Source organism: Myotis davidii, unplaced genomic scaffold (assembly GCF_000327345.1).
Source record: "Myotis davidii unplaced genomic scaffold, ASM32734v1 scaffold73, whole genome shotgun sequence".
Classification (NCBI taxonomy): domain Eukaryota; kingdom Metazoa; phylum Chordata; class Mammalia; order Chiroptera; family Vespertilionidae; genus Myotis; species Myotis davidii.
Window position 1 is genome coordinate 4,384,953 of NW_006286675.1, and position 16,651 is coordinate 4,401,603.

General features: G+C 41.0%; 1 protein-coding gene across 2 annotated transcripts in view; it reads right to left on the reverse strand.

Annotated features, from left to right (window-relative positions):
* The window catches only part of TAMM41 (TAM41 mitochondrial translocator assembly and maintenance homolog), a 47,969-nt gene extending 33,044 nt beyond the window's left edge, over window positions 1-14,925 (reverse strand). For both annotated transcript variants that reach the window (XM_006758280.2, XM_015560378.1), the window contains exons 1-4: window positions 14,624-14,925; window positions 11,175-11,357; window positions 8,485-8,577; window positions 1,263-1,413 (exon numbers count right to left, since the gene is read on the reverse strand). In XM_006758280.2, the coding sequence (XP_006758343.1) occupies window positions 1,263-1,413; window positions 8,485-8,577; window positions 11,175-11,357; window positions 14,624-14,758 (562 nt within the window). In that variant the 5' untranslated portion in view covers window positions 14,759-14,925. The remainder of the gene's footprint in view (window positions 1-1,262; window positions 1,414-8,484; window positions 8,578-11,174; window positions 11,358-14,623) is intronic.
* Window positions 14,926-16,651: the final 1,726 nt, after the last annotated feature.

Consider the following 16,651-nt stretch of genomic DNA (forward strand, 5'->3'; position numbering starts at 1 on the left):
CATCAACAGATGCTCAACCTAATATATTAAAAAAAAAAAGAAGTAGGATATTTGCATGATCTTAAAAAGCCTCCCCATAAATTGTTTAGAAGTGAGAAAACACTGCTTATCAGGGCATAAACATCACTGGTGTGTAGATTTCAAAAATGGGATGTCATAGAACACAAAGAAAGGCTGAGGAAGTATTCCAGATTAAAAGATGAAAGAGACATGACATCTCAATACAATATATGATCCTTGACTGGATCATGTCCTGGAGGGAAAGAAAATACTTTTATAAAGGACACTATTGGAACAACTAATGACACTTGGAATATGGATCATCAATTTGATAAAAGTACTGAGTCAGTGTTAATTTCCTGAATTTGAAAACTGGCCTGGCTGGCATGACTCAGTGGTTGAGCGTTGACCTATGAACCAAGAGGTCACGGTTCAATTCCTGATCAGAGCCCATGCTGGAGTTTTGGGCTCGATCCAGTGTGGTGCCTGCAGGAGGCAGCCAATTGATGGTTCTCTCTCATCATTAATGTTTCTATCTCTTTACCTCTCCCTTCCTCTCTGAAAGCAATGGGGAAAAAAAAAGGGAAGAGACCTGTACTGGGGTTATGCAAGAGAATGTCCTTGTAGTTTGGAAACACATTTTGAAGACTTAACCTAAAGGAAACATGATAGGCAACATACTCTCAAATAACTAAAAACAACAACACATAATACATTGTATTTACATATACAGAGAGAGCAGTGGTTCTCCAAGTGGGACCCCTGAAGGAGCATTAGCATTACCCAGGAACTTGCTAGAAATACAAATGCTTGGGCCCCACCCCAGACCTACGAAAATCAGCTGTCTGCGAGTGGGCCCAGCAGTCTATTTTAACAAGCCCTCCAGAGGACTGCACACTAAAGTTTGAAACCCACTAATGCAGAGAGGATGACAAAACAAAGGTAGTGAAATGTAAAAACTGGTAAATCTGGGGAGAGGTATATGGGATTTCTGTACTATTACTGAAATTTTTCTGTATGTTTGCAATTGTTATAAGAATTAACAATAACAACAACTAAAAGATTACCCTGGGGTAATTTATGTACAGATGTGAAAGGAAGAGACTGTGGAGGTAAGGAGGCAAATCACTGGATTTTCACACCGGAAGTAAAGGGATTCAGAACTAAGGTTGCGGCAGCTCCAGTGTAGGAGTGAGGAGCGATGTTTGCACGGTCTTCAAACGAATCTTCTTGTAGAATATATGGACACCAAACCTACTGACCTGAATAGGAGAGTCCAGCAATCATTGTAAAGAGGTCTTCTTCGGAAAAGCTTTCGGGAAGCATGAGGAAAGCAGCAGTCACAGCACTCCTCAGATTTTTATCTAGGGCTGCCCTAAGAGCCACATTCTCATTCATTGCTATGATTTTCACCTGAAAAAAGCAAAACATTCAGAAGAAAAGTTCCAGAAGAGTACTGCTCAAGGTAAAGGGTTATGCATGCAATGGAACTGTCCCAAACTTAGCTCTGAAGATCTTGGAATATTAGGCCAGTTGATACAAAATAATTATTATAATAAGCAATCCCAGAACCTCTTGTTTTGTGCCAAAATCAGAGAAATCATGACACGGGGGAAAAAAAAAAACAACACCCCAAAATAAATATTTATCTTAGATGGGTTTTGAAAAAGAAGTCAGTAGAAATGAAATAAATGTCCTTTGGGAAATGTAACATTTATTTTATAATCTCATTGTTCTTCACTTAATTTTATGGTAGACAAAGGCAAAATTTTACTCCTTTATTTAGAACTCAACTCTTCTGTTATTTAGGCATAATGTGAGCAGCTCATGCTCTATTTCAATCTGATTTTGACTAAGGAAAAAGAAAAAAAAATAGCTACTATAGAAAGAGCATGCGTTTTGGGTATAGGTAAGGCCTCAAGTCCAGGTATTTATTAGCTGTGGGCAAATTACTTAACTTCTCATCTATAAAATGGGGATTATAGACATGCATCACAGAATTGTTACAAAGATTGAATGTGATAATAAATGTAAACTACCTAATGTACTAGCGAATGCCTTGATTAATAAAACAAAATTTTCTTCTGAATACACAGCAGAAGCCACTGTCTTTGACTTTCCCCAAATTCATGAAAATATAAATTGCTCTAGTCTATTCTGAGAACCTAGGTTTTAAAGATTGCACTAAAGTTAAGAGAATGTGTTCAATCCCAGTTCTATCTCTTACTACCTCTGTGACAATGGGTATAATTCCTTAAAATGGGGTTAATAACAGAATCAAGCACATAAGGTTGTTGGGAAGATTAAATGAGATACTACATATGAACCCTTAGCAAAAGTGAGCTTCCTTACGTGCTTCTTGGTGCATACTGCAGGAGTTCCTCTGGGCCAGAGGTTCTCACCTTCAGCAAGTATTAGAATCACTTAAAGGGCTTGTTAAAGCATATTAGGTCCATCCACCAGAGTTTCTGATTCGGTCGGCCTGGATGAGGCCTGAAAATGTACACTTCTAACAAGTTCCCAGGTAATGTTGGTGCTGCTGGTCCAGGAATCACATTTTGAGAACCACTGCTGTAAGGTATATACTTAGAAGCAGAATTGCCAAACTATACCAATTTATACTCCTGCCACAATTTTTTAAAACCATCATGCTCCTTCTGAATGATTTTCTAAGTAAGGAAAGGGTCTAGAAGTCCACATATCTCAAATGTATCCACCATCTCTAAACCATTTACTTGCTGGCATCAAATTTTCCTCCTATTCTAGAAAACATGGCTTAAGTTGCCTTTTATTTGTTGAATAGAGATAATTTTTTGACAAAATTAAGATGGTCATAAAAGACACATACATATAAGAAACGCCAAATTAAAATTTTATTAAGACAGCAAGGAAAGAGATTGATGTGTATCTCAAAGTATAATATATTTTTAAAAATTAATCATAAAAAGCAGCATCATAAAACATAACTATTTTACAAATCAGACTTAAAAACCTAACTTCTATCTTTTACTTTTTTTTCCTAAGGGAACATTTATAACATAAAAACCTCTCATATGTTAGGTAAGCCACTCTATTCTAAATACTACCACCTCCTCCCTTGTAATTACAAGGACTTAATAGCCCTTAATTAAGCCTTTCAGCACTTGGGTGAGTTTAATATTATTGCAATCATCTGCAGAAAAGTAAAACCAAGGAGCAGCCCAGCAGCAGGACTTGCCCAAGGTTGCATAATGAGTTGATGGCAAAATCAGGGTAACACCCTTATGTTTGGCAAATCCAACTCTAAATATTTTGAATTATTCTCATGCATTCAGTTAGGGATCTGCTCTGGTTAATTTCTTTTCTTTAAAGGTTATTAAAACAAATGTTAAGGTCCTATTAATAACTAACAATAACATGGTTATGTCTTGAATAACTTTTCTAAACTTTTTATTCCATATAGAATCATGGATGTAGGAAGGTAACCTCCTCATCTTACTCATGGGGAAGCCAAGGCCCAGAGGATTAAAAGATTTCTCCATGAGAAGCAGTGGCACACAAATGAGGATCTGGGTCCCTGATTCATTCAGAGCTCTTTCCAAAACTCTATAAAGCCTCACTTCCAAATTCTTATTCCTTATTTACCAGAACCGCTCAATAATGCTTCACCCTATCTTTTTCTGGTAGCTTTTACAGAAACTCCATGAAAACAGAAGCTATTTTGAGATGCTAACACATCAAAATTGCAAAGAAATGAGTAAGTTTGAGGAAATTATTCTATTCAACTTGATACCACTTATTCTCTAAGAAAGGTGTTCTAGTTAGGTATAAAAAAGCAGTCTGTTTGCTATTTAAGGTTAAGAGAGTGTAAATAAAAGTATCCTTACTCAAAGGAAAAATGTCAATTCAGAAGACTCTGCTACTGTGCTGATCTGGTTCTCCAGTGTAAGGTGAACTAGGAACTTGTCTCAGCAGCACTGTTATTTGTTGTTCAGTGAAAAGCCAGTGAACTCTTGGGACACTGCCAGAGAGGCCTGGGAAAAAAAGAAAGCCCTCAGATTTGTGAATAGCTGTTTGTATCTTACTGGAAATGCCCGCATCTGAACCGCATAGATAGCATTAGCACAACTGCCAAGAAGAAAATCTTTACTGGAGAGAGGAAGGGGCAACACTTGAAGGGGCTTTCAAAAGCCCAACTCGAGAGATTTGTGAGTACCTTTCATGATAGAAAAAAAGGGAAAGTCACAAGTGGTCTCCTCTATAATACAGTCACATGGAGACCGCACTTGAATTGCAAACAGTGAAGTTATAGTCACAAAGAACACAGCCCTATCTAGTGTTCAAATACCCAAACACTAACCAAATGACCCTTCCCATGGAAGTTTTCCATTCCAAATGGCCAGAAAGGTTAATTTTTCTAAATGGTTACTGCCTGAGTACCAAAAAGAAACACTGAACATTTGAGCTGGATGAAACCTTATTAATTACCTGTTGGACTACTGACTCTTCCAAAATAAGAGTGTGGTGCTTTTAAAAAAAATTCCTTTGGCATACACAGAGAAGAAACTTAGTTGTCTGTTAAATAAGGAAATGAATGGCTCAAACTTTGCATTTTAAAGGCTAGAGGCCCAAAGATTTGCTCACAGCTGGGCAGAGCCAAGGCTAGTGAGCCAGGTTTTCCATCTTCATTGAGGGATCTTTTATACTTCTGGGATTTTTCTATCCACAAAAAGTAAGTCAAAAGCTACAATACGATGATGGTTCCAAAATTGTTTATATACTAAAAACCACTGAATTGCACATTTTATTTTATGTGTGTGTGTGTGTGTGTATTTCAGAGAGGAGAGGAGAGAGAGAGAGAGAAAAACATCAATAATGAGAGAGAATCATTGATCATCTGCCTCCTGCACAACCTCCACCAGTGATCAAGCCCAGAGCCCCCGACAGGGGCCTCTGACCAGGAATCCTTCTGGCAACCACTCAGTGCATGGGGACGTGTCCAACCAACTGAACCACACTGGCCACGGAGGGAAATGTCCATTGTATAAAGAAAGGTACTCCTTTATATTTCTCTTTTTTTATTAATAAAATTTATTTTTTAGAGCAGTTTAAATTCACAGCAAAATTAAATGGGAAGTAACCCAGCCAGTGTGGTTCAGTGGTTGAGCGTCAACCCAAGAACCAAGAGGTTGCCCTTTCGATTACCAGTCCGGGCACATTCCCAGATTTCTAGCTCTATCCCCAACAGGAGCCGTGCAGGAGGCAGCGGATTGACGATGTTCCTCTCTCATCAATGTTTCCCTCTCTCTATCCCTCTCCCTTCCTCTCTCTCTTAAAAAAATCAATAAAAACATATTTTTTAAAAATGGAAATTACAGCAAGTACCTATACCCCCTGTATATTTTAAACACTTAAATTGCTAGTGATTGAGAGATTCTATTCTAGTAGCGATACCGAAGATAATTTTAGAGCTTTAGACAATGTGATTAAATGTAACTCCTTCTTTTAAAACACATAAAAACAAAGATTTCACACTCATATCCTCACAATTCTTTCCTAAGACATTTACCCATTCCTTTTATTAAAATACTACCAACTCTCTCCATCAGATTTGTTCATTTGATTAATATTTGCTGCCACCTAGAGGTAAAAATAGTTTGTTTAAAGAGAGTCATCTTGAGAATGGTTAACAAGGATTTCCACTAGAGGGAAACTAAGAGCAGGAGTGGGTGGAAGAGTTAATTCACCCACTTAACGATTTTTTTTTTAACATGTGTTATGGCCAACACTTTCAAATGATTTTTAAAGATACGTATCCTGATTTTCTTTTGCTAGAAGCTTAATAAGCCTGAGGTGACATAGTCATTGTTATCAATAACATTTTCTTCTCCAAGTTAGCTGAGAAATGCCATTTTGCATGATATAAATATAGCTGCTACTACTTTTCTTAAATTGTTGTTTTTATATTACCAGGATATATGGCATTTAGATAAAAATCTGAGGTCATTTCCAGTCAGTGCTTACATTCTAGGATTTTGCGGCATTTTTAGCTTTCTAATGTCAATTTAAAAAAATACATATACTAGTATTTGCTAACTGGTTTGGCTCAGTGGACAGAGCGTTGGCCTGGGGACTGAAAGATCTCAGGTTTGATTCCAGTCAAGGGCACATGCCTGGGTTGTGGGCTCGATCCCCAGTAGGGGGTGTGCAGTAGCTGCATACTGCATGCCCCCTACCAGGGATCGAGCCCACAACCCAGCCATGTGCCATGACCAGGAATTGAACCATGACCTCCTGGTTCATAGGTTGGCGCTCAACCACTGAGCCTCATCTGTAGGGCCCTAATGTCTATTTTTTTTTAATTGAAATATTTCAAGCACAAAACACAGTACAGAGAATAACAATTTCACATTCAATATCTCATTTTATCTAAAAATAACTTTGAGATGGGCAAGAACAATGGCAAATCAAAGATTTTTTCCTGAGTGTCTACTAAGTGCCAGCCATTTTAGATCTAGGCATTTCTCACATGTCTTTTGAAGTGTGATCAGCCTTATCCAAAGATGACAATGTTTCAAGGCTCAGAGAGATTAAGGCACTGGTACAGGGTCACATAGCTGGGAATATCATAGTTGGGACCCAACAGATGTGTCTGATTCTAAAATGTTTGGTTCTTTTCTAGTATTTCTATTCTGCTTCCACTTTTCAACACCTTCTTGAAGTAGACAGGGCAAATATTGTTGTCCCCATTCTACAGATAAATTATTAGAGGTTCAGAAAGATAAAACAAGTTGCCCATGTTCACATAAATAGCTAACAAGTGGCAGGAATGAATAAGACCTAAGCTTTTCGCCGAGACCGGTTTGGCTCAGTGGATAGAGCGTCGGCCTGCGGACTGAAGGGTCCCAGGTTCGATTCCGGTCGAGGGCATGTACCTGGGTTGCGGGCACATCCCCAGTGGGAATGTGCAGGAGGCAGCTGATCGATGTATCTCTCTCATCGATGTTTCTAACTCTCTATCTCTCTCCCTTCCTCTCTGTGAAAAATCAGTAAAATATATTAAAAAAAAAAAAAAAAACCTAAGCTTTTCATTCCACATTCATTTTTCTTCCTGTCAAGCAACATATTTTGTAAATTAAAAAACCTGGAAAGAAAATTAATATTTATAAATTTTCAACTGCATTTATTTGCTTAATTATGTGCTTTACTAGTTATCTAGCCTAGAAATGAGAAATTCATCTATATAGATATGAAATTACTTAGGTAAGCCTATTGTTTCTGAACTTTAAGAATAATGTTCTTACTGAAAAATTACATAAAGTATACAAGTCTAACAGATACAGCCTGACAAATTTTTACACATGGATATATCAATGAACTATTGCCTTTATCAAAGTTTCTGGACATTTTAATGAGCTACACCCTTAAATTTGTTTTTCTACATGGAATTTTATTTTCCTTTTTATTGAATTTATTGGTATGACACTGATTTAAAAAATTATATGTTTTAGGTGCACAATTCCACAAACATTTAAATTTTAAACCCAGATGCAAGGCCAGAGATTCTTGACTGCCATGTATATGAATAGAGATTTGCATGACACAACCAAGTAAGCTAATATTGTATAAATCTCTAACCTTTTGCCATAATTGACAAAAGGAGAAGCAGCATAATCACTCTTATGGGAGACATTTAACAACAATCCATGCACTGTCTTTTAGGGCCTGAGACCCTCTGACAGCACAAGGAAAAATTTTCCTTGCTGTGAGATTGGCAACTGTGACCATGTCACCTAGTTCTCAAACTATGAAAAGACCTTTTCTCAGAAAATAGACTATATATCTGCATGAAGAAGAAACAGGACATTTTCAAATAGAAGTTAAAAGTTCAAGTCCTCTCCACTCTTTTCCTGTTTTGTTTATTTTCCGTTTCTATTGAAGCCCAGGGAGACAGTACCCTCTATAGCCTCCTCTAGCAGTATCCCCAAGTAAGGAAGGACCCTACCACACTCTCTCACCATTGGCCTGAGGAGGATAATAAAGGGGATTAGAATCCACTCCCCTCAGCTGAACTACCTGGTTCATTCAATTCTTCAAGGAACATTTGCTGAATGATTACTATGTGCCAGGCACTGTCCCAGGTACTGCTGGAATATGTCAGTGGACAAACAATGCCCCATGACACATTCTAGAAGATAAGGTGATTTGGGCCAAACTGACAGAGGCTCCACTGAAGCACTGGGCATTTCTTCTGCCATTCTCTCCAGCCCAAAAGGACTAACTTTGTGCCTGATCCATCCAGACAACTGAAGAATCTACAGAGAGGGCAGGAGTAATGTGGATAATATCTAGATATTGTTTGGCAATGAGTTCTTAGAGAGGAAAAGGAGTCTGAAACTTAATTCTATTTCCTGGAGTTCCATCTCATTGCAATCAAAGATCAAAGTAAGGTCAGGTTCAGAGAGGAGAGGTGTCCCTAATTGTGGCAGCCAATAAAACACTCACTGGTTTTTGGAGTCGTCCAGCAATGTACAAGGTATTCCAGTTGAGGAGATCTTCAATCAAAACGCTAGTGCTAATAACCCCGTATTTGATAAGCTGGAAAAGAAAAGCAATGGACATGAAAAGAAGCAAAAGACCGTATTGTTGTTTACGCAAATGAAAAATATAAAGAAATACATTTCTGCCCAGAGTAGTACCTTGATTTCCAAAGCCACTCAAAACGCCTACTTTGTAAAGCACCCATCTCTACCAAAAATATTTGCAAAGGATACGTTTCCTAGACTGATTTGTCCCCTCAGGTATATGAGATGACATGACCACTCAGACTCTTGTGATGTTAAGAGCCAGAACGGCACTTAGAGGCTATCTAGTACTGGTCCTCAATGAGCTGGAAATAAAAAATTGGTCCTTCAGCACAGGCAGTTCGAGTAGCTATAATATATTTCATGCTTCTCCCTTGAGAAATAAGAAACCTGAGGCTCAGAGAGAATAAATGACAAGCCCGAGGTGGCACCATTAGTAGCAGAGACAAAACTAGGTCCCCGAATTTTAGTCTGGGCTTCCAACGTTCATTTTACCACAAAGTACAAGAAGTTTTGTTTATAATTAAAAGTTTTTACTGACATCCTTTACATGGTAAATTTCTCTTTCACTATGGACTATTCTAAACACTTTTCTAATTACAAAGCAACATCTATCAGTGCTGAACATGGAATTATGGCCAAGCTCATGCAACGGTAATTTGTACAAACTCCGAACGCAGTTGTTCCAGGTTACAAAATCCCATTTGTTTCAACAAATATCTCTGGCCTCATTCTGTTGAACTTCAGTATCCCAATGGCCTTCTCAGGCTACAAATATCTAAGAAGTAGCTAAAGAAATTTAATTAAAAAGTACAGTCCCTTTGGCATATAATTATGCCCAAATATTTGGTTACTGGAGCTTTTAATATTGTTTGAAACTACTAATTAGAGATAGGCTCAGCATAATATTCATTATGGGCAAAGAACAAAGCTATACGCTTGGCATGACTGAAGTGCACACGGAAGGCTGTGCTGAATAACCTTCCCTCCACTCTAGCCTCAGTCTTGCAGGGAGCCTTCTTGCTGTAGGCATGCAAAAGCTTGGAGGTAATAGAACCACCACTGGCCTGGAAGTCAGGGACTGTCCCTGCCTAGTTGCCTGAGCTTATGGAAGTTATTTTCTCCACGAACCTTGGTTTTTTTCATCTGCAAAGTGCAGGGGGAGCAGGATGGGCCCTCAACCACAAAGGTAAATTCAGGGCCCAAAGGTTATGCAGACATCACCAATAATCACAGCACAGCTTCCTGCCAAGGTCAGACAGGTCTTCAAAATCTTGCTCAGTCAGTACTCACCCTCCTGGCCTTCAAAGTGTGGCCCACTGACCAATAACACCAGCATCACCTGGGAGCTTGACAAAATTACAGAATCTCAGGCTCCATTCCAGACCAACTGAATCGGGATCTGCATTTAACAAGATCTTTAGGTGACTGCACGTCAAAGTATGACTGCTCTAAGCAATCAGCAGCATTGAGCAGAGTTGGCACAGCTGGTGGAACCCATATGTCATCCTTAGCCCAGCTTAACTCTAGGAGACTGGATTTAGTACCTGGTGGTCTTCTTAAGTTGGGATCCTGCCTAGTTCTTGGCAGCCCTCCTAGAGATTGGGCTCCTTCATATGAAAGACAGTCCAGCAGGGTTCCCTCTACCGGGATCCGGGCATCTTACCTGCTCTCCAACAATTCATCATCAAGCTCCACCCACCTGCTGGCACCAAGAGGTTCCTACTACTTGGCACCACATGCTCCTAAATACCTATAATATCCTCTTCACTTGCAAATTCTTCCTGGAAGAATGTCAGTCCTTCCATATAGATAAGATTAATTTCCACTCTGATCCTTAATGAGCCACTGACTAAACCATTGGTTCTCAAAGTGTGTTTTTCAGACCTGCAAGAAGCTTGTTAGAGACTAAATCTTTAAAGTTCTCATCACAAGAAAATGTAACTATGTGTGGGTATGGATACTAACTAAACTTATGGTGATCATTTCATAATATATACATCTATCCCTGTTGTACACCTAAAATTAATACAATGTTATATGACAATTATATCTCAATTTACAAAAAAAAAAAAAAAAGCAAAGCTTCAAGCTCTACCCCAGACTTACTGAATCAGGAACTCTGGGGTGGGGCCCAGCAATCTGTGTCTAACAGGCACTCTAGGGAATTCTGATGCACATTAATATATGAGAACCACTTGGCCAAACGCAAAAAATAAAGCCAGTCATAAAGCCAGTCACACTTGACCACCTTCATCTAGCACAGTGATGGCGAACCTTTTGAGCTCAGCGTGTCAGCATTTTGAAAAACCCTAGCTTAACTCTGGTGCCATGTCACATATAGAAATTTTTTGATATTTGCAACCATAGTAAAACAAAGACTTATATTTTTGATATTTATTTTATATATTTAAATGCCATTTAACAAAAAAAAATCAACCAAAAAAATGAGTTCGCTGTCACTTCTGACACGCGTGTCATAGGTTCACCATCACTGATCTAGCAGGAGCTAGAACATTTCCTGACTGCAAGAACATACCTATTTAGCTAGTATTCTAACAACAAAGGTTAATAACAACCCAAGAGAAGACAAAGGCCAAAGTCACGTACCTTACTGTCACACATGATCAATGTATTGTAGTAAACTCCAGCGCCATAGTTATTCTGGATAGTGGTGATCATCTTGGGCCCCAAAACTTTTAGGAAAGAGTAATGGCTCCAATTTTTCTTCAGGTTCTTTGAATGCCATGCAACAGGGTCATCTACTGTGAACACAAAGTCCAGCATGGCTTTCTGGGAGGTGAAGAAAAGAGAATGATTTTAATTTTAATTCCTAGAAAGGCACCCAGATAACAGTGGAAAGTTCTAAAATTTTATGCCATTATGATTAATAAAAGACCTGGGATTTTCAAGAGAAATTTAAGCAAGTCTCTGGAACCAATGTGCCCTGTTTTCATCAATACACATTATAACAATGTTTATTTAACATTTACTGTCATACCAACACTCTTCTAAACACTTTATATATTACACACACACACACACACACACACACACACACACACACACAGTGACTCGTTTTATCCTCAAAACAAATCATACAAGGCAGGCACTGTTACTATTCCAATTTTTTGGAAGAAAACCACAAGGCACAGACTAAGTTCCTTGCCCAGGGACACATAGCTGCCGAGTAGCAGATATAATCTGGTTCCAAATTCTGTGTGCTGAGCCACTCTACTACACTGCCTTTCATATAAATGTTGCTGAACATGCTCCACTTTTCTTCCAGATGAAATAACCCATGGATAAGCTCTCTACAGTATTATGTAAAGGGAAATGTTAACTCTCACCCATGTGCCAACCACTCACCGAGGACCTACAATGAGCTCTGATCGATCACGAGGTAGTAGTAAAGAGCTCAAAGACTACTGAGGAAACAGACAAATCATCAGGAAGTGGATTTGATAGCAGGATGCAAAATGTACTCATTTCACTCAAAATTGGGTCAACAGGAAGGAGAAACCTCCCTGTAAAATTACATTTTTCAAGACTGATGGCCTGAGTCTTGAAGAATGTGCAAGACTTAAAAGGCAGGCCTGGTGGAAGCAGTAGGAAAAGCACAGGGAAAGGGATCCTGTTGGAGGAAAACACTCTGGATAGGAGAACTGGGCATGTTCCGTGTGCTGCGCTCGGTTCGCTATGGCTGGAAGAGAATGCAGGCAGGCGAGTGGAGGGAGATGAGACAAGATAGAGAGGCTGGGTGCCATCATAAGAAATTTTCTTGCAGAAGAGCTCACTGGCGGGAGGAGAAAATAAAGGCTGGGAAACCACATTGGAGGCCAACTGCAAGATTCCAGGCGAGGAAAGAAAAGACACGAAGGCAATGAAGGGCGTAGAGACTGATCCGGCAGAGACTTAAGTGTTGGAGCCTGCAAGACTTGTTAACTGGAGGACATGAAAGTGAGGGAAAGCAAAGGAAGGACTTTTTCTTGGAGGGAATTCTACCCCTGCTCAAAGGAAAATCTTCATGGAAAAATGAAGAGGTGGCTACAGGATCAGGAGGGCTAAGGCCTGCTCTGGGTTTCCCATAATGTCATCCACAAAAAACTGGATACTTAAGATTTCAGGTGGACATGTTTTTTAAAATTGTATCATTATGTTAATGTTTTTTTAAAAAAAATAACGACCTGTAATAGCCTATAATTTATACTTATAATCTATAATTTCTCATATGCTGTCAGTTTTTTTAAAAAGTATTAAAAACTAGTATAACCTTGGCCAGTGTGGCTCAGCTGGTTGGAGCATCGTCCCATGCACCAAAAGGTTGCAGGATTCCAAGTCAGGGCACATACCTAGGTCACAGGTTCAATCCCCAGTCTGGGGTGTTTAGGAGGTAAATAACGGATGTTTCTCTCTCTTTCCCCCCTCCCTCCCTCTTCCTCTCTCTATAAAATCAATAAACATATCCTCCGGTGAGGATTAAAACAACAACAAAAACTTGTATATGTAGAAGACAGCAAATCCAAGCAACACTATAGATGGCCAGACAGATTACAGCCAGGTATCCAAATCCAGAAGGCTTTGGCAGTGATGGCGAACCTTTTGAGCTCGGCGTGTCATCATTTTGAAAAACCCTAGCTTAACTCTGGTGCCGTGTCACATATTTTGATATTTGCAACCATAGTAAAAAACAAAGACTTATATTATTGATATTTACTTTATATATTTAAATGCCATTTCACAAAGAAAAACCAACCAAAAAAATGAGTTCGCGTGTCACCTCTAACACGCGTGTCATAGGTTCGCCATCACTGCTCTATGGCAATCTGCACACTTTCATTTCCTTAGTTTGTTGAAAATGACAGTGAGCTGTTGGGCTGTGTAAGAACTAGAGCAAACAGCAATACAGTTCAGAACAGTTGCACACACAGAAGACAACTCTACTTGGACTTTTGGTCCTTTTACATTAATTCAGCAAACACTCTAAAGCCCAGATGAAAGCTTCGTTTAAACAGCTTCGTTTAAATGAAAAAAATATCTGCCTGTCCCTCTTCTGCTTGTCTTGAATCTTGTCTCCACCTTGGAAGCAAACTTTATTTTCAGAGGAAAATCTGCAGTCACGAGGAAAACTGTGCCCTCCCTGCTGCTGTGCTCAGCCAGCCCCACAGTGCGATCCGGCCACATCCTAACTAGTGTGGGTCAATGTCCAGCGCCTGGGTAAACCCACTGGTCCCCCACTAACTTAGCTGACTTCACTGCACCTGTCCTGGCCCTCCAACCAGTCCCTCCGCTTCCTGAAGTCACGAAGATCATTTTGTATTTTCTCCTACAGCAGTGGCTCTCAACCTTGGCTGCACAATTAGAATCACCTGGGAATCTTTTTAAAAATCCTGATTTCTGGGCCTCATCCTCCGGAAATGCTGTTTCTTTGTTACTAATGTTGTGGCCCCACCCCATAACAAAGAAACAGAATTTCCCGGGGATGAGGCCCAGAAATCAGGATTTTTAAAAAGATTCCCAGGTGATTCTAATGTGCAGCCAAGGCTGAGAACCACTGTCCTACAGCCATAGACGTGTCCTTCTCAAGCTCAGCTGTGCATGAGAATCACCTGGGAAGGTTTTGAAATTCTTGAAGCCCAGGCCTCCCCACTCCACGCCCCCAATTAAATCAGAATCTCCGCTGATGGAACCCAGGCATCAGGTTTTGTTTTTTTAAGCTTCTCAGAGAACTCCATGTTCAGCCAAGGTGCACAACACCGAGCTAGCAGCACCTGGCAAATATTTCTTTTCTACCATCCTGCCTCTGCATCAGCTTTCCCCTCCACATAATTGCATCTCCTGCTCTGGACAGAGGTGGGCTCCTACTTGTCCTAAAACCTCAGCTCACGCCGTTGTGGGACGAGGAGCACTTTCAGACGAAGTCTGTACTTGGCTGGTTGAGATGTGGAGGGCGCGGGGCAGACAGGCAGCTCCAGGGCTCTGGGTGGGATGAACGGCGAAAGGAGACTCGTGCGACCCGGCCGATGCTCGGCGTGGGGCGGGCTCCGGGCCGGGCTCACCTTCTGGTTGGAGCTGGGCCCCGCCTGGCGGTACACCCCGGAGCCATAGGCGAAAGCCAGGCTCAGCTCCTCGGGGAAGTGAGACAGGATCCTGCGGAAGGCCACCCCCGAGCTCTGCAGCGCCTGCAGCGCCATGGGCCGAGGCTGAGGCCAGGACCCTGGGCGGAGCAGGGCGGAGGGCAGCGGGTTAGGGGTGGGGAGATGAAAGAAGGGGACCGGACTGAACGCGGGGATTCTGGAGCCGGAGATACGAGCAGGAGGGACCAGCAAGAACCAGCGTGCCGGTCACACCGGCAAGCGGCCAACCCCAGCCACGCCTCTGGCACGCACACGCGCTACCGGGGCGCAAGAGAAGGCGCCCGCCCGTGTGTGAGGACGCGAGGGCTTGCAGAGACCCCTGGTGGTCGGAGGAGCTCACTGCAGGCTGGACTTAACCGCTGGGGGAGAGGGTTGTTGGCTGATGGCACTGCTTTTTTGTTCTCGCCTCAAACCACGTTTTAATAAATGACTATAAAGTCGTGCGTGTGTATTGCAGAAGATTGTTTAATGAGGTGAGTTTTCACATAGCAAAATTGTACACTTTACGTAGAATCCAATGGCATTCAGTACATTCATCATGTTATGCAACCATTATCTGTAGCCAACAACAAAAGTAGATTTTCAAAGTTTAGGAAAACACAAATAAAATTAAAATCACGTCCAATCCAGAGACTATCACTGTTAATATGTGGCTGTGACTTCTTCCCATTAAAGCCCTTTTCAAGTCCAATGATGGGTATGAAAGTGCTCCATAAATGGTAAAGGACTGCACCTATGTCCTCTCATATTGGTATTTAATATTAAGGGTGGAGAAAAGATTCTGCCCCTTTGCCTGGGGCGTTAATCTCACAAAAGGGTGCATTAAGTGTTTCCTGTGAATAAACATGACCCCAGGTGAGAGCTCACCTCTTTGTGGAACTAGAGAAACTTGCTCAGGATCACAGGGCCATTCAGGATGTAGCTTGACTTCCAGGACAGAAACTTTTCAAATACTCTCCTTTTTCCTGCGTACACTGCCTCTCAAAAATAGAAGAAGTAGTAACAACTAGATTTGAATAATGTTGATGCATTTCACGTGAATTTTTCATGGAGTCCCTCCCCTCTGCTGTCCTGTGGGAGGCAGTTATTGCCTCCGTTTTAGAGATGAAGAAGCTAAGTCAGAGAGAAAAGGCAATGTGGTTAGGATCACATCAGCTTGTGGCAAAACTGGAGCTAAAACCTAGGTCTGGGTCCACACCCTACAATTCTACGATGTCCTGGAAGTGTTTTGAGCAGGGACCTGTTGGGCTCCAATGTTAGCCTGGTTTGGAGTGGGGAAACTGTTACCATAGTTTCACTATGAACTAACGACTCCTGGCCTGGGGTGATAAAGGCTGGGGTGGGATTAATTCCATTTGAAAGATGATTATTTGAATTCAAACCTAGACCTGGCACTGAGGTTAAGTGCTGAGGATTTGAGATGCTTTGCAGGAGCTCAGGGTCTGTGGAGGGGACAGACAAACCAACCCAGAATATAAAGTACAGTATGAAGTTGAGTGCCCAACACCCTGCAGGACCTCTGACGAGGGAGCATTAATCAGTTCTGGGTGTGCAAGGAAAGAACGGAGGAGATTTCGCAGTGATGGCATCTGAGCCAGGCTTTGAAGGATGAGTAAGAGTTTATCAGGCAGAAGATCAGGAAGAAGAATTGATAGGATGCAGTGACAATAATAATAAATGACATTTGTTTATTTATTTACTATTCCAAGAAATCTACCTTTTTCCATCATTCCAAAAGCCCCATGAAGCAGGTTCTTCAAGAGTATCATTTTTCAGACTAGAGGCCCAGTGCTCAAAATTCCTGCAAGGGGGGAAAGGGTCCCCTTGACTGCTGGCTTAGGCCCGGGATTGGGCCTAAACCGGCAGTTGGACATCCCTCTCGCAATCTGGGATGCTGCATGCACCAGTGACCATACTTTTCATACAGGGGAAAGGCATCTTGCTGTTGTA